Below are 25150 nucleotides of genomic sequence, written 5' to 3' on the forward strand. Positions count from 1 at the left end.
CTACGTACATGTAGCACTACTGACGTCAGTAAAGCCTGTGTACTGCTGACATCTTTGTTGCAATGCTGATGACAAGAATATGCTATTATTTACACACAACATCGTACTTTTCATACTGATGATGGCAATGCTACCAGTACAGATACTGACAATAACATGGTTGACAACAAGGTGGCGTTAGTACAGATGACAACAATCACTTGGAGGGGGGAGCAAGTCCATGCGTAAAATCACAACAGCACATGAAACGTCGGTGCTTTTGTTCAGTCTCGTCCACCTTAACTGGGGTATAAAAGAAGCGTTCATAAAAGACTTTTTACACATCAGCGGAAAATAAATACACCAGAGGATAACAAGTCTCCATGACATACCGAAACAGATTCCATTGCGTGAAATACGCTAAGCACTAGGGGTGAAAAGTAGAGGGGACGAATCTCAAAGCATCAGTGATGATACTTTTTGTCCCCTAAATGGGTAAGTGACACCTGCTGTCAAGTGTACAATCAGGGCCTAGATTTTTCGCTAAGACAGTCGTAAGTCTGTGTTAATGTATGGCACTTACGACTTAGCACTACGAGAGCTTCGAAAATCTAGCCCAGGACTATTTACAGTATAGAGAACTACCATGATTAATTTACGCAGCGTTGATAATGTGAATATAGATTTGAGTTACTATTGCATGGCAATGCATATCTGACTGGTCACATAAAGCAGAACATTTAAAATTGTTCAAACATATGTTGGGCAATCAAAAGGATTTTTATAATTGTTGCAATTTTTTTATCCTTCCCGAATTTGCTCTTGTCTGTCCACATTGTATAATGAATGCAAATAATGTTAAAATACTACGGACAGGGTGTTGGAAGCAGGAGGTTATACCATTTACAAATAGAATACATAAATCATCCGAGTTGTATATTCCTCATGTTTCATTGATTCTAATTATGTACAAAATGAGTGAGTGAATAAGGATTTACGCCAACTGGCGACATTCGGGGAACTCCGGCAACAGGCTTCACACATTGTACCCATGTAGGGAATTGAACCAGTGCCTTTGACGTGTTGACCAGGATACTCTCTGCTTAGACTTTTCTCAGCTAAGTTGGATTGCTGCTGTTGAGAGGTGAATGTTTGTTACATTACCACCATATTTGTTGAATAGCCAATATCACTGCTGTGGTATTATATTACCTCTGATACTGTACTGTCACTAAGATGCACAGCCATATATACCTTTGCACTGGTTTGTGAACTTATTTAATTGTAAAATACGGCACATTTCGTTGATGTTTATTGATTTTATGCATAGTGCTCTTAGGGACTTGCTAACGGTTTGGACCCGTGAAGGTCCCGGTGTAGAATAGGCATTCAGCAACCCATGCTTGCCATAAATGGTTACCAGGTTTGTCGTAAAGGCGACTAACGGGATCGGGTGGTCAGGCTCGCTGACTTGGTTGACACATGTCATCGGTTCCCGATTGCGCAGATTGATGCTCATGTTGTTGTTGGTCACTGGATTGTCTGGTCCAGACTGAATTATTTACAGACCGCCGCTATATAGTGCGGCGTAAAACTCAACTCATTCACTCACTCACTCACTCACTCACTGACTGTTAACGTTTAACATTAACATTTAACTTGGGGATCAACACGTAATATATGTAAGGCCTGACACACAAGAGTAATAGTGCTGCTTTGTGGGAGAAATATATTGGTGCCTTCTATAATAAGATGTGAACATGTACACTGTTGTAGCACTGATTGTAGAAGAATGATTAGGCTTCATTTTACAGATCGCCAGATGCCACTCACTTTCCACTTGTCGATAACATGACCCGTACATGGAAACGCCGCGGCATAGCGAGAAAAATAGGATATTGTTAATAATGACTATATGGCAAGGAACTTTCAAAACTTTTATAAAACTGTGGGGATATTTGTTTCAATTGGCCGATTTTCAGACGTTGCAGGAGTTCCCTTAACAGAAACTAATGGCTCTTACTTCAGATGTATATGTGTGTCAGCGACATGTTGATATGCATTGAAGATCTAAGACTCCCCAGTCTAATCACCTGTCTTATTTTGAATGCATTTTACCTGACAATACCATTTCACCTACTATATCCAAGTGAAGCACCAGCTTTGGTTATACTTGAATTAATAATAAGTAGAGTAATTCATAGCTAAAGTCAATCAGGTATATACATGTATACTGACGGATTAAGTCATTTTGTTCACAGATATTAACTAAGAAATACTGGCATTAAAAGTACCACGCAGAATGTTGGACGCTGTGTGTTATCTAGGAACAGTCATCGACATGGCTTGACATGATTGTGAAAAAAGTACTCATCAAATATCCAGAATATATCTAGAGTAAACCGGCCACGTGAGGCATGTTACTGTAGCAGGTGTTCACGATCTACATTCTAAATTCTATGTAGATATACGCAATTGTAAACCAAAAGTCACTGTGTTCTGTAATCTGATTGGTTGAAAAACATGATCAAATGGTATTAGATTCCCGGAAACTACAAGACTATTCGCTGCATATTGACACGTAGAAACAGCGCAAACAATTGTTTTGTTGCGTCATGAACAGTGGTGACGCTATTCAATTTATATTGTGACGTAAAGTTAGAATGACTTCACAAATGAGCAACTGCAGATGCTACCATGGGAACCAACTGAAACGGCCAGGTGATGACACTTCACTGCTGTACCCGTACGCGATGTAAACGAGTGCAGACAGTAAAACCCTTTGGTTTACTTTTTTGTTTACAATTTCGATAAACATAGTAGGTTCCCAAAGTAATCCATGCTACAAATACTCAGTAACACATCATGTTTATCTCCTAATTGTAAACCAAACGTCACTATGTTCTGTAATCTGATTGGTTAAAAAACATGCTTAAATGGTATTAGATTCCCAGAAACTGCAAGACTATTCGCTATGTCGGTTCCAAATGTATTTCCGTGCTTCAAATCCTCAATAACACCCGGAAATTGGTCAATACATGAAGTTTATCTCCTGAAGGGCGTAAAATATCATTGAATAAACTCTGCTCTGTGGAAACGTGCTTCAAAAGAGTTATCGCAAATGTACAACTGGGTGAAATAAATTAATAATTGCCAGATATATCCAATGTGTAGGAGGAAATGCAAAAATATTGTTTAAACTATTTTGGGCTTGAATTGTTTTCAGTGTTGGAAACCACTGAACCCATCAATATCGATATACATGTAGGAGAGGTGCTTGGGCAGATATCACTTGAGAACATAGCTTATACCATTGAAAGGCAGTCCCCGGTTCGGTGAGCTCACAGCAAGACATCGTTTTCACAGTCTGTTACATCACTTTGTAGTTGGGTGTAAGTCAAGGTCGTATTCTATTTTCAGTGTGTGTCTGTTCAGTGTGTGTCAATGACTTATGTAATCAAGTGTTGATTTGGGGCGTGGGATATGGTTTCATGGGGTATCCACAAGGCATGCCATTATGAAATTATATTAAGAAGCTTGAAAGGTGGAATGCCATAAAGTCGTCCTCAAAGTGAGCATTGTACACACTGTACAGCGTTTTAAACAATGGTAAAACACAAACAACATTGTACACACTGCACATTCATATTCTATATCGGATAGGACATTTCACATGAGACACATAAATGTACGCACACGTTATATAACTGTACAGAAATTGGATCATCAGAGACAGTAATGTGTACATTGTACTTTAGATACTGCACTGAACATATTGTGTACCAATTACAGCACTGTACACCCTATTGTATATTCTGTATGTATGTACTTAGGATACTGGACAGTGTATGTGTCATGGCCCACACAACCGAAACAGCGCTATGTCCACTAGATTTCGATGACAATAGAGAAACAAAACTGTACATGAGAAGCATCATGGAAGACACCCTGTACAGGTAACGGCTCTGTACAAACAGTACACTTTAGTGATGAGACTGTGCACATTCTCTACATCAGATGCTGTACATGAACTAAAAACAGGAAGACAAAGAGTAAATTTAAAGTAAACGGGAGCAGATCATATCTTTGAAATATACGAGGGTTGGCTGAAAAGTTCTAAGCCTCACTGTGAAAAAAAGTTACAAAGTCCACGTTTGTAATTTATTTTTCTACATAGTCCCCTTCCAAGTTCACACACTTTTGCCAGCGATGCTGCAAGGCCCGAATCCTGGTCAGGAAGAAATCTTCTTCAGCTACCCTAAACAAGTCAGTCACAGCGGAAATGACGTCATCATTACTTGCAAAATGGCGACCGGCGAGTTCCTTTTTCATTTTGGGGAACAGGTGGAAGTCAGAAGGAGCCAAATCAGGTGAATAAGGAGGATGGTCAATGAGTTCAAAGCCACAATCGCGGATTGTTGACATGGCCACCACCGATTTGTGAACAGGCGCATTGTCTTGGTGGAAGAGGACACCTTTAGCGATCATCCCTCGTCGTTTGGCTTTGATTGCTTCTCGCAACTGGTTCAGTAGATCAGCATAGTATCTGCCGTTGATAGTTTGACCTTTTGCAAGATAATCAATGAGCAGAATACCCCTGGAATCCCAAAAGACTGATGCCATCACCTTTCCAGCTGAAGGAACAGACTTGGCTTTCTTCGGAGCTGGTGAATCAGGATGCTTCCACTGTTTTGACTGTAGTTTTGTTTCTGGTTGAAAGTGATGTATCCAGGTCTCATCCATGGTTACAAATCGTGCCACAAAATCATCGGGATCTGCTTCAAAACGACGCAAATTGTCAAGGGACGTCTGGAACCTGACACGTTTCTGTTCTGCTGTCAAGAGCTTTGGCACCCATCTTGCAGAAACTGTAGTCATTCCTAATTCGTCGGTGATAATATGCTCAACCCTCTCATGAGAGATGCCCACTACACTAGCAATATGTCGAGCAGTCAATCGTCGATCATCCATCAACATATCGAGCACTCGCGTGATGTTTTCTGGAGTGGTTGCTGTTGAAGGCCTTCCTGAGCGTGGGTCATCATCAAGGCTTTGTCTGTCACGCTTAAATTCTGCAGCCCACTTCGCTACTGTGGAACATGAAGGAGCATCATCCCCTAGAGTGGAGACCATGTCAGCATGTATCTGTGTTGGGGACATCCCTTTCTTTTGCAAGTACTTGATGACTGCCCTGTATTCAGTTTTGTCCATTTCTGATGATTTCAGAATTTAGGTTTACCAAAAGAGCTGTAGTTGAGATAAAACTATTAGTACGTTTGTAGTTCTTGTGTCTATGATTCACTAAATGATTGTCCTCATTGGAGGCAAACACCTGTCTCTACCTGGTGGGGAAAAACCACTCAGGCTGAGAACTTTTCAGCCAACCCTCGTATGTCAAGCCAAAAGGAAAACGTATGAAATAGGTATGAATTTAATAAAACAGAGTTAAAGTTAGATAACAGTAATAGGTAGAGCACAGGCGTTGTGGCCTACTTTGGATTTGTCATCTTGTTGCCAAGCATTTCAATTTATGTCAATGCGAGCCATGAAATCAATTTTGACGTAGAGTATAAGCTAATGTATTGAGATGGGACTGGCGGAAAAAGTTTCGACTGATGAGCGTGATGGCAGTGAGCTTAGGTCCATGTTGTTATGTGTATTCGCATAAAATGAACGACTTGAAAATGCAACACGTTTAAAATGCCGAACGTAATCTATTTACTAAAGATTTTAGAGAGTTGGGATAATGTTAAATGAATATACAACGTCTTTCTTCTGTGAAAGACGACGTTTCAACATGGATTCTAATGTCGTTGTCGAACAAGTGATCATCAATAAAGAAGTTTATCATCGCCCTCTTTCATGCCCATCAAAGATGTCAAAAGGAGGAAAAGATCACAGCCTTCAAGCCAGTATACGCACCCGATATATATGTATATATATATACACACACACACACACATACACATATATATATATATATATATATATATATATATATATATATATACACACACACACACATACACATATATATATATATATATATATATATATATATATATATATATATTCTTATTACCATACGACACACACACACACACACACACACATATATATATATGTATATATTTCAGTATCTTCCACACAACTGCTCAAATATTGAATGTACATGCACACACACACACACACACACACACACACACACACACACACACACACACACGTGTGTGTGTATGATCTCCAGGGAGTTGAGATTGAAATTACGATGCGCCGCTGTGATGGACATCCAATGATCGAGGTAAAACAACGCGCCTTTGAGCATTTGAACTGGATATTGGTGGTATACAAATGTTCGCCTGTATGTATGTACGTATATTGTAAAGTTCTCATATAATATCAAAAAAGATGATGATAGTTTACGCGTATGAAAAACGCTCACAGAGCCGGCTCTTTCTCTGTAAAAGATGAGATTCAGCCTGGTAGACATACGACAAATATATCATCAGTTTTTGAAAGAAGGAAGTCAGAAACGTCCCCGCAGTACCACTGATATCCATGCTGCCCTCCTTGTGAGGCGGACATGTTTTGATCAGGTGTATTTTGTCCTCTGAGTTAAAACTCAGCCATCTCTCCACTGGAACATTCTCTTATTACCCTGTTTAATTCTACGTGGTGCCACACCAGAACTCCGATATAGCACTCTTTTGTGCTTTTGGTAGCAGAGTGCGAACATAATGTGAGTGTGTGTTTTGCAGTGTCCCCTCCCATTCCGACATATAGGCATGTGTGTACAGGTTTCAAAAATATTTTCTGATCTGAGTATTTGGTATGATCATGTAAGTAAGTTGAATCCCTTCAGATATGGGGGCGGTGGGGTAGCCTAGTGGTTACAGCGTTCACTCCTCACTCACTCACTCACCCTTCAGATATGATCTGGTCTTAAAATTTCAATTTCTTGTCGATAATTCCGCATCTGAATTCTTCAGGTTGCATTCAGGTCCTGTGATTTGCACTTGCTATGGCGGTATCCATCAAGAATCTTCATTCAATACACCACATTAATAATATCAATTCAAAGGAACAGACAAAAAAGGTTCAAGAAATACATGATGAGACTTGAGTCGATATATAGGAATATTTTAGACAAACCACAAGCGTCAACGAAGTACGGCCCATACGTAGACGCTAGTATCTGAAGCGCCCTATAATACGTCCTAGGGATATATATATTCTGTGTGCTTGTCGACCATTTTCAATTCTTTTCAATAACAATCGTGATATCAGTTCGGCAGAGAATTGACAGATTAAGTTACACCTAACATAGAACGCATAGGCGATAAAGCAAAATAAATCGGTGATCAGAGTTTTCACGTAGCGGCAACAGTCCTCCAACTTCCCAAACAGGCCAAGACTGGTATCCAGGTGAACACATTATGCTCACACACACGCTGGTGCCGACACGAGACGATAGTCGTTGGCCTGTCCTATTATATTCTGTTGTATGTTACAATCTTCCAGAGTGTTCCTGGGCAGAAGGGTAGACTAGTGGTTAAAGCGTTCGCTCGTCACGTCGTAGACCCTTGTTCGATTCCTCTCATGGGCACAATGTGTGAAGTCCATTTCAGGTGTCTCCAGCCGTGATATTGCTGAGATATTGCTAAAACGGCATGAATCTAAACTCCCTCCCTCGTTCATTCTAGAGTGTTCCTGGTTTAGTCAGTGCGTTTGTGGAAGATTCATTTTCCAAGATAATTCCTGATATATGATATATTGTCAAACCACAATTGTAATGTTATGTGTTTCCACTGAATCTTAACAGGAAGCGAGATCTGAACAAAAACATAGTAGTAATCAGTGGTATTTAGGGAAGTAGATCTTAGACAACGCTGTATAAAACATATACACCTTCGAAGACAGTGCGCATATGTTAAGCATCTCGTCTGACTGGATTGTTCCTGTTATCTGAGTGAATTACATATATACTGTATACCTTACACTGCTGCGCTACTATAGTGTTCTCATGGTGTAATAATGGTGTACTCAAGGTGTACTCATAGTATATTCATCGTGTACTCATAGTGCACATCATAAACAACAATATGCACATTCGATGCCTTGGAAAAACACACATGGTGCATGCACCGTGTATCAGAGACAACATTATACAGGATGTACACACTGTATAACAGTGACATAACTGTACACATTGCAAGTACTGGGCTGGTTGCCCCGTGACTCACACCGGAAGTGTACAGTCAGGCCGGTGTGTCTTACGATCTGTGTGTAGCGGTAGTACTGGACACTGTGAGGGACATGGCCTTGGAGATATAGCTGCTGGTGAGTTATCTCTTCCCGACAACACGTCCATGTAAATACTCATCGCCGCCTTATCGTGTAAACATTTAACATAGTTAAACTTAGTATGTAATTGTATGTCTGGCTGTGCGGACGGACTGCACAAATCCCTTTATAAATGTTCATATCATGGTGGTTTGATAATATGCCAGTGCTTAACGAGATGTTTCTGAATACAAGTGACAAAGCTGTATTTTACCATATATTTAGTAATACTATGTATTTCCTTCACTAGTATTACACTTGCACGATGTTGTTTGTACATCGAGTATGAACCAGGCAATCTTGTGATGACAGAACATATGTTTACGAATACAGTGGAAGCTGTCTGAACCGGCACTCATTGGGACTGAAGAAATAATCCGGTTTGTGCAATGTACAGGCTTGTAGAGATGATGATAAATGCGCAAGCAACTGACGGGACTGAGATTTTACGCCAGAGTTGACAACATGCCGGATTGGACAGATGCAGGTTTTGACAGCTTCCATTGCACATTTGTCAGGCATTGTCAGACTGACTGAGAACAAATACAGACACAGAGTTGGTTTGGCTTCACATCTCACGTTAAGTCATTTGAAACATTGTTTAGCCCATCTAATTATTGTTACCATGCAACCATTCCTCTTCGGTAATATACCCTAACCCCATTGGTGTAACATGCCGCCGTTATGGGCTACCTTATCTTTTCCATGCCGACGACAAACAGGTTTGTAAAGTTATATCAACTTTACACTGACTTGGAAAGTGCCACCTTCAGATTCGTCTAACTGATATCAACGAACAGACAAACGCTAACATGCTGAAATTAACTACACAGCATTGATAATTACTCTTAGACACACGATTCCAATAACACCCAAGAGTTTGAGGTACATGTTGGCAACAACACCATCCATGTTGTTGACTTAGTGAAGAATGTCCGGTGGTAAATTCACTGCTGTACAGGAAAGGGAAGCATGTTACTGTTGTGAATACACTATGCCATTAAGAAAGTGTTCAAATGCATTACACGTTATATCGGGGACTAAACATCCCCAGTAAAGTACAGATTCTAGTACTTTTGTCCTGTTGAGTTCAGTTCGGGATCCGAACCCACACTCTCAGAGTAGGCATCTAATCTCCAGCACACAATGACCCTCGAACCTACTCACTTCAAGTCGTGGTGACTGACACCTACAGGAACTTGGCCCACCGACTTGTCATATCTCGAGTACGGTAGAATCGTTGCAATGTCACACCGATCCTGAAGACAATGTATTAGTTTTAGTGGCAGTTTAAAAAGCATGTACTACCCTTGTCGTTAAACCTGCCTACACTCTTTGTAGTCAAACCCACAAGCATTACAGAAATGAACAACGCCATCATATGCCGCTTAAGGCTCTGTGCCCTTTTAATTTCATTACTAATTCTTCATTTTACATTTACATTTTGAGTGAATGAGTGAGGTAATATTTATCATCACATTGGCAATATTGCAGCTATATCATGACGAGGGTGAGTGGTTTACATTTTGCATTGGGGGGTGTGTGGTGCACGTGTGTGTGTGTGTGTGTGTGTGTGTGTGTGTGTGTGTGTGTGTGTGTGTGTGTGGTGTGTGTGTGTGGTGTGTGTGTGTGTGGTCTTCCTTTGTCCCTATCCGTGATAATGCTGAAATATGCTGCTGATGTCGTTTTAGAAAGAGCCTTCCCTTGAAAAACTGAATTTGTGCGGATTTGATATGGCACTTAGCTTCCATTTCATCTACCAGTATAGAACCAACAAAAAAGTCAAAACTGATGTCGGGATTCTCCCCGAGATCCTTGAGTCTTCTTAGATAGGTGTGCTGCATGCTTCACAAGAGGATCACCATCACGTGTAAAGCGCACAATACAATTCTGTCATGGAAAGCCTCTACGTTAACCAAACCACACCCTTCCATTTGATTTTATAAATATAAACGATTGAAGGAAGAGCGAGGATGGAGTGTTCTGTTAACTGACATTGTCCCTGCATGTCTGACTGCCTCTCAGTATGTGTGTTTTTCTGTCTGTGTGTCTGTCTTTGTGTCTGTCTTTCTGCCTGCCTGCCTGACCTTCAGTCCATCCGCCCGTCTGTCCGCCTGTCCTCTGTCTGCCTCTCTGTCTAAAAGTCGCATCAGTAAAGATAATTTGTAACTGATCACAACACTCATATTTGCACGTTAAACATATAGTATATGGATATACATATAACCACTGAAGCCCTCTTCATATCATAATTACATATGCGAATACGCCACTTGATCCTCTCGCGCCAAGAGTAGTATTGGTGGCACCAGCGCGAGTGTAAACATGGGAATCTCCAGAAGCTTGCCCTCGTTGTTGATAGTTGAAACGAAACCACATGTTAGTAAAATCAACGTTCCACATCTAATACTTTAAACAAAGAGCTTTGAGAGTTGCTTCCCTTTCCACATTATATGTTTTGCGTTTAACGGAAATCTGGTCACTGCGTAGATGAGTATAGAACAGGTGATTAAATATTAAACAAGCTGCAATGTACCATTGGTGCCATCAAATATGAACTATATTTACGAAATAAATCCATACATCGTTATGCGTCCTCAGCTGTAAACAATGACTTTGAAAATCAAACGGAATCGATCCTGCAATTAGTGTTGAACGTAAGCACCGTCTCATTGATAAGAAAATAATCAAACCCCCCTGAAAGGAAATTGTTGGAGTGATTTATTCGCAATGTGATAAAGGCTCCGTAACTGTTTTCGTTGTTAAACGCCTGAAATGATCATGAATAGATTGACCATGGTGTGATTACAGGACGTGCATTTGGTGCGGAGCTGGTAATGTGTAGCCGCATATAGCAATGTTCCAGCAATATCAAAGCAATGGACTCGGCTTCACCCATTGAACGTATGTTCAGAATCGAACCCGGGTCTTCAGCGAACGACTTAACCACTAGGCAACATTCTTCCTCCCCTATCTATGACTGAGTCACTCGTGAAAGTCTGGGTTAGAATATTGGCCTTATATAACCCATGTTTGTTGCAAGAGGCGATTAAAGAGGTAGGGTGGTCAGACTCTCTGACTTCGTTGACACATGTCATCAGTCCCAAATTGCAAAGATCGATGCTCATGCTTTTGATCACTGGATTGTCTGGTCCAGACTCGATTATTTAGACCGTCACCGTATGGCTGAGTCAGCAGGGTGTTAACAATATCACTGAACGGACGTAAAAGTAGATATCCCGAACTAAGACTTGAACCAGTGTGCCAAATAGCCCCTTTGCCCTTGGCTAATGAAAATCCAGTCAGACTAGAAAGTCTCCACAATCACTGACCCGAGTGACTATGGGTTCTTTTCTAAATATGTCACTACCTCCTACTTGTAAAGTTATAATACGCTTTACATCATGCACGATTATGGTGAGATAAAAATGTTCATCGTATTAACAGTTTAATGCTGAATAACATGCCATGCCGACACTATTTTATTGTCTTTATTTTTGTGATCTTTGGCTTAGTTTCTTCTTTCAAATTATTTTGTGGACTAGTCACTTTGAGACATGGCTAGTCCGACTGGCTAGTAAAGGCTGGAAGCTATTTCGCGAACTGGTTCCAACATGGGACAAAGATGGCTCTATCGTCAAAGGTACTTCACCTTTCCGATTAGCGTCCGTGGGCGCGCATCAATCCAAATTTCTGGTTTCGGATCCAATATCTGCCCTGACCAGGAATTTGGAATATCAGCACCAAACACATTCCTCTATAGGGGTAGCATTGTGGTTAAAGAGTCCGCTCGTCACGCCAAAGACCAAGGTTCGATTCCTCCACATGGTGAAGCCCATTTCAGATGTCGGTGGTCGTGATATTCCTGGAATATTCCAAACATAGACGTAAAGCTATACTCACTCACTCACTCAACCCAGTGGTTTAGGTAATCATCGCCTTCAGAGTGACCTTTATGTGTGCAGGAAGCGGGACCTATCAACAGCATGTTTAGTGTACTCAGTGTCCTGAATGACGTAGGGTAGTGTTATCATCAATCCAACTTTAATTGCCAGATATAACTAGGCCCTACATTGAACTACCTGCTGTCAGCTGATACAACAAATGTTTCTTACTGAATCATATACCCCAAGGTCTATACCAGAAACACCAACCTTAAAGAACCAGTGTATATCATGGAGACAAATTATTACCCCTGCAATTTCCCAAATTCCCTCTGAGATATTTTATGGTAGAACTTGTACTAGAACAAGCCCTTATAACCTAACAACAGCCCTACAGTAAAAAAAGACGCTACATTTATAGCCTTTTAGTCAATATATACGTATGTTTATATTGGTCGACGTTCTATTCTTTCGTTTCCCCACCACTTTACTGATTACTGTAAGGTAAGGTTAGCAGCCATGAAGCACCGTCCACTGATTCATACGAGTTTATTTATTTTGGAACACATGACACTGGTCTTTGATCAATATCTGTAAAGTAAATGTTTGATCGTTCTGACCCCTCGTGTATTCCGTTCTATTTTATCAGGCAACACAAACCGGACCCTGAGAAGCAGAAAGACGAAGGAAGCATGGCTGTCCTCCGCGTCAACAAAACCGGTAAGGAATTATTGTATAATGATACCCTCTTCGTGAGACTTAAACAAGGTCCAAGTGGCCATTGACACCCACCCCGGCAGGTTTCATCGCGGAAAAATTATTGTTATTTTTAAGCTTGGAAAAGGTGTGGAAAGAATGGTCATTCAAACCTACCATTTCTCCATTCAAAGAATATTTCCATGCAGGAATGCTGTGGCTTCTGCTTCATGCGTTAGGACACTTTGTGTTGTTTATATGTTGCTTTCTTGTTTAACGCCGCAATGTTTTGGCATTATGACGGTGGTCACGAAGTGATTGGATCTGGTCCAGACAATCCAGTGATTGACAATATGAACACATGTCCGCCCAGTTGTGATTCATCCGTTTGCTTCAACCAAGTTATTCTTCTTGTCGCATTTTCGAAAAGCTGCTGAAAAGAATTTTCACCGAATCATTTGTATCGTGCTACGGGTTTTATGCTGTTCTCTGTGGAAAAATGTCATTTGTGTTTGGAACAAAACTGTTTCCAGCTCTAGTCAGATAAGACAACTTTATAAACACGACTATTCTTGTAATTTTAGCTATTGTTTTGCTTTCAATAGTAATGGGTTTCTCCCTCTCCAAGAGCCCGTTACCATTCTCTGATACATGGAACTACGTATACAAATTCAGTATATGTTGATAGACATAGTGAACACTGCACTATGTCCATTAATATACTTATGGTATCTAAGCCTTGCATTCATGCGGATTGATTACTACCTTGCTTTGCTATAGTACCACTATGGGACCAGCAATTCCAGGGTTACCCGAAGGCACGAGGCATTGCCTGATAAGGTTTTGTTGGATGGAATATCACTACTCCCCCATGGTTCTTTGTTTAATCTCCCTGCAGTGTTTTGCTGAAACAATGACACCTTCGCCCTCTTTCTCAAATACAATGATGATGTTGATGTCTACTGTCAGCCGTCTTCCGTTGAGCATTGTTCAGTCGTTTTGGTTCTGATTTCCATCGAGTTACTAAAGTGCCTATCACATCGTTGTGTTGAATGGAGGTAGCCATTTCTATCGGCTAGCACTTAGGTACGTTAAGTTTTTAATGGACTCATTTTGTTAATGTATGCAACTTCACATCTCTCGAGTATTCTAACATGTACGCGACGGGACATGTAATGTCACCCAGTGTGCTTAAACGGTTTCGTACGTAGGACTGAAACTGTCTGTAATTCGATACTCTGAATATTATGTAATCATTTGGCACGGTGGACTGTCGAATTGCACTGACATTGTCTGTGATAGGTATAATTTGTTGACATAACCCAAATACAGCTGTTGCGTCTATATGTAACGGTATTCTAACTTAACCCTTGCCTTTCCTACAAACATATATACTGGAGGTGAAAAAGAAATGTTTAACAGTACTTTTCGATGGCGATATAATTAGAGGTACCCAGCTGTTTTGATGAACTGGAGTTGTCACGGATAGCAGACATTCAGCTTAGTACCGTCTGGATAACGTTTGTCCCTTGTGGTTGTCAAATCCTTTTCTGTGGTCCCTTCTATAGTTGCGTTGTTTCTTATCAGTTATATACAATGATTTATATAACTGATTTCAATTCAGTTTGGTTACGTTACCGCTGTGATGTCCATGTAAGATCTTACACATTTTTATATTTTTCAAAATCATCATCAATACGGCCTCCATGTAACCGGATTACAACACACCTGAAGTGCACTTAGAGGTAGGCACAATACTTAAGCAATATCACAGCTGCGATACAGCTACTGGCTCTTCTTACTTTGCCATGTGAGGGCCTGAAACCGGACCCTAGGTATTACGAGCAAACACCTTATCCCCTGAGCTATGCTTTAGTCTTAGTTGCCAGTGGAACATCTCCCATGACGACATGAAAGGTAAGTTAACGTTATTTTTGCGTAGACTTGACCTTTCCAATGGACCAGTAGGGCGTTGTGTAATACCTATCTGACTCTCACGACACATTGTCCATTTAGATTCCTGTGGTGGACCTAGTGTAAGGAAACGAACCATCGCGTAGGTTGTCCCAGCTGGTGAAAACTTGCTGAAGTCAGAGTCGACAATATTTTGCTGTTTCTGACATATTATTAGAAAACCTATTCACAGATAAATAAGGTTTAGCTGCATAAAAGCAGATTTAAATCAATACATATTTTAATTTGAGCATGTATTTTCCTCGCAAAATGTATATTTGATTTCAAACATGACTGACGTCGTTGAAATGCGGCTTAAAGACAATTGTTGTTTCAACGCTTAATCGTTAAGCACTCCACTGCACATGATGACATTTTGTCATGAGTGATAAAAAGATATCTTGATGCATCAGCACAACGTGTTTCAACACATGATCAATGATTACTCGCAATCATAACATGCGTCTATAGAGATCGTTGATTGAGAACCGGTTTGTACGACGTTTGAATCGAATGTGCAGTGACGTTTGTCATCGACTGAAAATGTTTCACCTTAGAGCAATGATCAACAGGATTATACACAACATAAAAATTCAAAGGAATATTATACTTTTGATCAGTCAGGGAATTTCATCGCGTCTTTACGATCGAAATAATACATTAGAGCCAACTACCTGGCGACCTTTAGAAGGACATTCTAACTATTTAACACTCAGACTCAATCTATTTACCACGGAAATTCGTACCACTTAAGGAATAATAGTTTTTTATTAACCTTTTATGTCAAGATGTCCAATAGCATACACGGTTCATTAACTTCTATTTGTGTACGCATTCAAGTTGTTTAATATTGTAATGGGATTGTCTTCAGTTTAAATGTGAACTTCCCTTATTGTACGAGTTTTAAGTACTCGTCATCCAGTTAATCATAACAGATTTTCATATGCTTTCAATGATAATGATGCATTATGTAAGCATTTTGAACTGTTGACGATGACGTTCATGATATATACAGCTGTGATAGGCATCTCCTATGTCTTAGTCCAAACACATCGATTGGGCACAATATCTTCGTTCAAAGTCCCTGTGCATCATCGATATTTACCTTGATTAACAATATGGTACAATATTTGAAATGTGTTTATTCTGCGAAGCATTGGTAGAAGAATCGTTTAATCGATCCATGCTCTTTACAGATTTGTTTACTCAACTATACTATGTACTATCTTATATAAACGTATCTTTACAATGTTCAGATCAGGATGATATATTCTTAATATACATTTAATCAGAAAAGGTCTGTATACCTTAAATGATAATGTTGCATCATGTAAGCATTGTAAAGCTGTTGAATATGAAGTTAGTGTTATATGCAACTGTAAGCTCCAGTCGTTGCAAACGACATCAAGTGCGCACTTTGTCTACCTTCAAAGTCTCTGTACATTCTCGGATATTTAACAAAATTAACAACTTTGTGAAATGTTTAAAATAGGTTTGTTCTGCGAAACTTTGTTAGCAGAATCGTTTCTTCGATCCATGCTGCATGTATACTTGCACATTTGACATTATGATATTTGTTTTTATAAACGTATTTTCACAATATTTAGATCAGGATGTAATATTAATACGTCAGTATTCAGTTAATCCGAAAAGGTTTGGATATTGTCAATGATAATGTTCCTGTATGAAAGCATTGTAAAGCTGTCGAATATAAAGATCATGTTGAATATACCTGTCTCATGATAGTCCTTGCCAGTGTCTTACTCCAAAGACATCAAGTGCATACTATGTACACATTGGGTAACTCAAATATAAGTACTATGTACTATTTTGTACTGTAGGTCGAATGGTCTTATACGCAAGTATATTGCTCTCTCATGTGTCTATGAAAATCGTTGATTGAGAACCCGCTTCGTCTGACGTTTGAATTGCATATGTAGTGACGTTTACCACTGACTGAAAATGTTTCAACGCTACAACAATAATCAACAGGATTATACATTGTACAACGTGAATATTCAAAGAAATACATACTTCTGATCAGTTAAGGAATTTTGTCGCGTCTTTACTATCGAAATAATACATTAGACCAAACACGCGGACACATATTGGATATTCACAATATTTAACTACCTGACTCACCCTCTTTAGTCACAGGATTCGTGGCACTTAAAGAATAATTATTTTGACTGTAGTAATCGTTATTACCCTTTTGTCTCAAGATGATCAATAACATACTAGTATACGGTTCGTTAACTTCTCCTTGTGTACGTATTCCTGTGGTCTAACATTGTAATGTGATTGTCTTCATGTAAATATTAACTGCCGTTATTGTGTGTGTGCACTAGGTCATCATGTCGATTCCAGAACAGTACTGAGTAAAATTGTCTGAGTGAATATTGCTTACCACCGCAACAAAACCAGATTTATCAAACACTTATACTTAATACTGGTCACATAAATAAGGCTGATGACATGAAAATACATAACAAGCGACGGGAACAGTGTTGCTGCGCGAAATATGTTCAAGTAATTTAATTATATACATTTATATAATTGTCTGTTGATGAATAAATAGATATCTGTTTCAAAGTTTAAATGTAGGAAGTTCGAATAAAGCAAACCCTACGACCACACAGGTGACTGACACTGATCTGTGAGAAAAGAAATTCCCGGAGGGATATATACAAGCAAGAGCACAGACTTACTTCAATAGAAGCGGCAGGTGTACCGGTGTAATACTAAACACTTGCTACAAATTACCTGCAAGAGTAGGCCAATAAATTGAGAATACACATGTCAGAGACTAGAGCTTTGCAAGACCAGTTTCAGTAATTCTTTTAGGATGAGTTCATAATTAGCTATGAAATGTCATACTTTAAACTGTGCTAAATGAATATTCTTGTTTAAGGCCGACGCATGGTTTAGCTGCAGTTGAGTATTATACTAAGTGTGCAATGCATTCTGAAACCGAATCCTCATATAACACTCGTGAAGATGGTGAAGATAGAGGAAGAACCAGCAGTTCTATAGACGTACGTCTGATGCATAATATCATACCAAGATCCTTCATCTCTATTGAACGATTGCTAAACATTCTAAATTAAATCGCTTTCCACGAGCGCACCCTACGCTGAGAATTACAGAGCGTGGTATGTAGTCATATCGAGATGAATGCCGAGCTCTCCGAGGTGTAGGGAACTCGATAGGGAATCATACGACGGTTCATGTAAACTATTCTAGCCACAGGATTCAAACCAGGTGTCCAAACATTTCTATTGGAACCGATCACTTAATGAGCAGTGTTCTGACCTAACTATTGGCACACCGGTTGTCTGAACAAGATACCCTGTATAACGGTTGCCAGGTGGCCGACATATTGGATGGAGGTGTGATCTGTGGCACCGTTGCTTCTGCAGCTCACAGTATATGTGGACAGACCAGTGTCCATGTAATCCCTCTTCAGGACCAACTAGCGATGGATGTGTTTGACCGCGATGGATACCTGGTTTGAAAACTGCATATTTTTCATGCCAAGTTTGTGTTAATTCTTTCTCCATCGGAAATCTTTAGGTTGGTCAGCATACCGGAAATGAGCTGTTCCCATAGTTGTTGAGCTGAGGTGAAGATTTTCCATTGAATTGCCCATGATGTTCAAGATATCGTTTCAGAATCCATTTTGAACATGCTTACTTTACCGATAAATGGGTTTGATGGCCAATAACCAAATCCGTTTGGACAGTTCCACATCCTTCTCAAAAGCAAAAGATAATGGAACGCATGGACAGGTTCTAAATGAAAGCAATAGTTTGTAAAATTGTATTATGTCCACTAACCTGGCTGAGCAACAGTTGATGAGACAGAGGATTACATGGATCCACACGTCAGGGATGCGGATGGTGTTGTTGTATTCACTGGAGTAGGGGACCGGGAATGGTAGGGGTGTGTCCTCGTGCTTCTCAGGGGTGACATGGTGGGGATATGGGTAAAGCCTAGCTCCACAGATGACTACGACCTGGACGACGCTCACTCCTTCCGCTGGTGGTGCTGGAAGAGCGTAAGTAGACATCAACCCACATTGGTCTGACCTCTGTAACCCTGTTACTTTAGTTACAAGGATTGTGGATCTGGAATAAGCACTTGCTTCATATAGTGTCTTTGGTATTTTATTTCCAGAGCAGGGATGCGGTCAAGGCTCACCCTGTGGTATTGATGTTTCAATTTCCTTGTTCGTATTAAGTAGTTTACCACCTTGCAAATGTATTATCCGTGCGTAACTCAAAATGATACCTGTTTGAAAATGTTATCTCAAAATACTGATTATCCAGCATTGCGTTTATAGCTTGATCTTTTACTCATTAATATTGATCGTTTTATGTTGAAACATGTGTACCTGTGTAATGGTGTAGCAATGTATAAATTCATACTCATTTTGCAAGGATGCATGTGTTTTTAAATATATCTTTGTTATTTAGACCATCGCAGTACTGTCCGGTATGACTTATTATAAAACGGAACATTCAAACCCCGTTAATTCTGAGAAAGTTCACAGTTCAATTTCCGGCTGAAAATATGTCCGGAGTAGCTAATACTGCAAAATATTGATCATATGTATTATACAAAAGCCCATAAAAGATAATCCGGAAGAAGAGATCGAGACTAAGGGCACCATGATACAGACACGACTGTTTATTTCTACGCATCTAGCTGTGGTAATGGAGATCTGATGCATGAAGGTCGCACCTACAGCATCTCAGATCGTTCCGCCACGTTTCCTAAACACAGGTATGAAACATGTCCGGAGTGGTTACCAGGTACAGGATATGTACTTGTTACCTTGCCAATTACAAGCAATACGGCCTGACTTCCATAGCTTACCTAGCCAAGTTAGCCAATCACTATTTCCGCGATCATCCCGGATTATACAGCCAGCGTTTAATGCTATCAAGATGTTGCTTCCAGTCTTGCTGTACGGAACCTCTCAACACCCTTGCTTATTGGATACCTGTTGCAACTTGTAACGAAATATTAATATCCAATGTATGTACAGTAGTTGAGAGGGTGCAAGCCTTCGAGCCAGAGCCTGTGAGAGTTAGGTTCGTTGAATTTTTGTTTAATTCTCAATTATTTATTCTTAATTGTGTTAAGAAAGCCTTTTGGTAGCTTATAATGATTCTGTTTTTAGATTACCAAAATGGAACGTGGTGTATTTTAAGTTGTGTTCTTATATTGTATATAAATAATTTTTATTATATAAGTGCCCTGTAACTGAAGGCGCTATCATATTTAGAGTTTTCGAATGAAATGTGCTTAAATTATTGACAACAATATCAGTTAAAAATGCACTTATTAGCTGCGACTTCGTCTACAGATTGGTACCGCTCCGCTTTTACCCTCTTCACGTAGCTAACATATAAGTCCGATCCTCTTGCCGGAATACTGACTGGGGAATGTAGTGAAAATATAAACCATGTAATTAGAACACTCCAAATATTTAAACTGAATGTCCACGTACATTCTATTTTTCAAGATATGGTCAACGTGAGGCATGCGTCGGCATAACACCAAATTCGGCCATTCTTTGTATATCAGAGATCTCGTGTATATGCCATCGCAAATAACTGCTGGGTTTTGAGTTACTTTCTTGTGGAACGCTGGTTCAAATCAAACATTTTACCTGATAAAAACATTGCTTTGTCAAAAAAGGGTGGGTGGATGGATGGATGGATGGATGGATGAATAGACTGGTGACTGATTTAGAGGGTCCATGAGTCTCTGTCATTCAGATATTATAGCAAGTATAGCGAACTCTGCCTTCCATGTTAGGTCTATGTAGTGTGCACGTTTCCAGTAATGTATAAATATAAAATATCTATCTATCAGTTCAACCGAAACCCCAGCATTGACTGTCCTCGCAAACGGCTGTCATCTAGAGTAGGTGTTAGAATAGCTGTGAAAGTGATGACACCAGGTGTTCCGTAAAACGGTAAGCACTTGGTAGTCACAAAATATGCCTCCAAAATACCAGTTTGATGCAGGTTCGAATCTTCGTTCGAACAAACGCTCAATGGATTCTGGAACGCCTAAAAGACGCAACTCTGACTGTCAATGATGAAACAAGGTGTTGGCTAAAAGGGTAATTCAGTCATTGTACAGGAGGGGCGGTGGGGGTAGCCTAGTGGATAAAGCGTTCACTCGTCACGCCGAAGGTCAGTGTTTGATTTCCCGTTTGGATACAATGTGTGAAACCCATTTCTGGTGTCCCCCGCCGTGATATTGCTGAAATATTGCTAAAAGCTGCATAAAGCCCAACGCACTCATTCTGCAATATATAATACCATCAGACGGAAATCAAAATAATAAATAATAAATTCAAAATAATATTTGATTCAACATTTAGACAGCCATACTGACATGGTATCCTTGCTTCCATGTTCAGAAATTCGTCACCATCTTCCTCATCCCCCCGTGAAAGTAACAACATGTAGCACTGAGCTGGCACCACGTGACAATAAACAAATTAATATAAGCCAGGGGGACGAGATTTGGTTACGATGTAGGTGGCGCGGCCGTTAGGTGGGGTCAGGCGCTCAATGTGGGGGTGGAGAGGTGAACACAACACATCGTCTACCCGCTACATTGTTTATTTGTAGTATTTACAGCGTCAGATGGGTTGGTCGACTTGCCCAAATTTGCTTCGCACACGTGAACTGTATTTCACTGACTTCCTGTTCGGAAGTAGTTGTACACGAAGGATGTCCGACACTGTTTGCCGTCGCATATTATATACTAATCCAGCAATAACGATTTGAATACTTGTATAAGCATTTTCGCTGAGACAAGATAGATGTTTTATGTTGATAAATTTCATGATTCACATTGCAAACTATGACTATGCAATCTGAGACAGATCACCTCCCAAGGTACTATTTGCCAGGGGGTAGGGACGGGGTAGCCTAGCGGTGAAACCGTTCGATTCTCACACCGTGTGAAGCGACCTTTATCTAGGACATCAGTAAACTTGTACCATTATTTACTGCGTCTTGACATTTTTTCAGCGGCACATGAGCTTTTACAGGGTATTTGGTTGAGTCGAGTGAGTGAGTCTGATTTTATGCCGCTTGACTATATTTCTGTATATGAATAAACCAAGAGAACAAAGATTGTGTTGGAAAACCTAGCATAATCATCTGTTGCTCATAATAGTTCGAACCTCATCGGATCCTGGAACGGCTATGGGACGCAACTATGACTGATCCATCGGAAGGTGAGTCAGTGTACAACTGACGATCTCGGCAAATCAGTTGTGGTCTGTATCGAAAGTGATGCGTGGATATTTGATTTAACATAAAGGGGTATGGAAATACGGGTTACGGAAATATAGTTAATTCGCTAATAATCTTACAAGGTGTTATCACAGTAATACATTGGTAGAAATATTGCAATGTCTATTTCCGGGTAGCACAAATGTTTAACTATTTAAGCAAATAACCGTCTTTATATTTAGGTGTTAATTATTGTAATAATTATGTTGTTACATTTTGTAATTCACATTCACAATCGACCCAAAAAATTTAGTTCCTGTGATTTTATCGTAACACATAAATAGAATTTATTTCATCGCACGCTATAGCTATTTACGTGAAATATTTTATTCGCTTGTAGCGCAGTCAACACGGAAGTGATATCTCTGTAGCCACTTTTCTCCCATTGCGTGCGTTCAGACGCTATAATGCAGTGAGGAATTCAATGCATGTCTGGCTATTCATTGCTTTGATGACCCAAGTTGCACCTCGCTAAAAGTTAACATGTGTTACGGATTCGCTTGATACATAATATGAAATTAGTGCCTCCCACGGTTTGTTTGGAACCAGCGTGTACGATAACGTGGTTTGTACGGTTCAACCCAAAGTAAAGTGATGAAAAACAGGAACATGCGAAAAATGTATATATAATAATGTTGGTTTTTTTTGGTTTTTGCATATATTTTCAAAAGCGTCCATGCCTCAAAAAGAATTGTGGAAAGACATGCAAAACTCTTCCGTACTATTACACATTCATCTGCAGTCCAGTCCACCATTTTTTTGCCGACAGCACGTGCGAACTATCGACGTTTGATCATAGTGTTGCGTTATCTTTCCCTAGTAATACATTCAAGGTAATGACAAACATCTTTGAAAGATGTATTTTTCATTGTCGATATTGTTACATCAGGCTCACTCAGCTCCTTAAACTCCGATCGCCTGTGTGAGCGTGCGGGTTGGCCCGTACTGACGTGCGGGTTGCACTTGAAACTCAGAAACACTGTAATGTGTAGACACTCGACTAGGAAGCGTGTTGTCGAGAAAATATCCATGCGTGAATACATGACTCGTTTTATGGGTAACATCTTCTTTTTTCTTCTTTATCGCGATGTTTCAATTCTAATTCTTGCTCCTTTATGATCACCAGATGTGAAAGATGAATCATAGATCATTACGTACCCGTAGAAGGAGCAAGAATATTAGCCGTCGTGATAAAGTATTCAAATACGTTGTTATCCAAGAACGGGTCATGTAAAATTTATTTATTCCACCAAGCTCCCAAGGGCCTTTCAAGAACATCATTATTGATACGCGTGTGGATTGTGAAAAGTGTATTTTCATATAGGTATGCCTGGTTTAGGGTTTCCTACAAATATTCAAATTACGGTGAGGTTGTGAGTGAGTAAATTATTTCATTACTCCAAACGAACACGTGAAGTGTAGTTCGCTGACTTCCTGTACAATGTCTGTACATGGGTACCATGTGTGAGGCTCATTTCTGGTGTTCCCGGATATTGTTGGGATGATGTAAAACGCGGGATAAAATCAAACTCACTCACTCACTCACTCACTCACTCACTCACTCACTCACTCACTCACTCACTCACTCACTCACTCACTCACTCACTCACTCACTCACTCACTCACTCACTCACTCACTCACTCACTCACTCACTCACTCACTCACATCCGACCGGTACAGCTCCACGCTATGAAGCAAGTAATGGAACCCAGTAGCGGTAGGTCACTTTCGATTCAAATGATGTTTCCACTCGTATCGTATGTGCATAGATTAATATAAGTTTTCATTGTCACACGATGAGTTATCTGTGTTGACTAGCCTGAGTAGCGTCACAAAACGGTGTCATGAAAGCTTGAAGTGGATGACCACGATAAATACTCCATTATTATTGTGCACTACATCGAAAGAGAAAAAAAACTCAGTGTTTCTAAACAATATTCCAAGGTCCACCCAAAACATATTGTAATCATAATGACACACCTCTTGAATAAATTTCATAACTTTCAAATCAATGAAGCCAGGGGTACTGATAAGGTATGTTTTTCAGTAGGTATATTCAACGTAAACCTAATGATGAAATGGTCTGGCTCCGTCTCGGCTGTATTCTTGGAGGCGTCGAGTTACCTCCCTTGGAGAAGCAGCTCGGTGTGTAATGCGGTTTGTTTAAGCGTGGACTGAGCATGTGCGGTTAGGTTGAGAGGATGGGGGTAAGAAGAAAGAGATTCCTGTCCGCGCCATGTCCCGACGGATCAGTCGGAATATTTGAACCAGTTACCTGTAGCTCAAATTTCCATGCTGCTCTCCGGGAGGGTTTCTGTCTTTTATTTCAAACTGGAATAACAACCGCCTGGATTGTGGAGGATTCTCGCTCAGGCGCCAAGAGTTTCAGCCAAGGGGAAAATATGGGACGTAGACAAAAGTTATTTGTTAATCGTTTCTTACATGTTATTTGTACAAATGGGAAGGTACATTTCTCTCTTAAAAAGGAAGCTGGCCACGATGTAAGTGAAAGTGGTTAATGTGTGGGATTATGTTTTAGGCCAAAGGTTTTGTTAACATCCGCAATTGTCGTAGCTTCTAGACAACTGTCATAGAAAACTTTGCGTATTCTGGTCGTCCTATCATATCTCTTAACGTTCACCCATGTTTGTAGTCATTTATCAGTAGATAATGTATTTACATATAGAGCACCGACCAAACTATTCCCACGTTCATAAACAATTATGCTGAATGAAGGGTCATGCGAACGGTTCCGACTATATCACGAGCTAGTGTTTCTGTATCACTCTCAATGGTGATGTTACCAGGTGCTAGTGGGACGGTGATCCTTAAACTAACGCAAAGGCGGGTCAATTCTTTACCAGGGGCTGTGAGGTAGCCTAGTGGATAAAGCGTTCGGTCGTCACTCCCAAGACCCGGGTTCGATTTTTCACATGGAGAAATATATGAAGCCTATTTTTGGTGTCCCC

General features: G+C 40.1%; 1 protein-coding gene across 6 annotated transcripts in view; it reads left to right on the forward strand.

The window, feature by feature from the left end:
* Window positions 1-25150, forward strand: part of LOC137258981 (inositol 1,4,5-trisphosphate-gated calcium channel ITPR3-like) — a 169699-nt gene that overhangs the window by 11097 nt on the left and 133452 nt on the right. For all 6 annotated transcript variants that reach the window (XM_067796680.1, XM_067796683.1, XM_067796679.1 and 3 more), the window contains exon 2: window positions 12856-12926. In XM_067796680.1, the coding sequence (XP_067652781.1) occupies window positions 12856-12926 (71 nt within the window). The remainder of the gene's footprint in view (window positions 1-12855; window positions 12927-25150) is intronic.

Source organism: Haliotis asinina, chromosome 12, assembly GCF_037392515.1.
Source record: "Haliotis asinina isolate JCU_RB_2024 chromosome 12, JCU_Hal_asi_v2, whole genome shotgun sequence".
NCBI lineage: Eukaryota > Metazoa > Mollusca > Gastropoda > Lepetellida > Haliotidae > Haliotis > Haliotis asinina.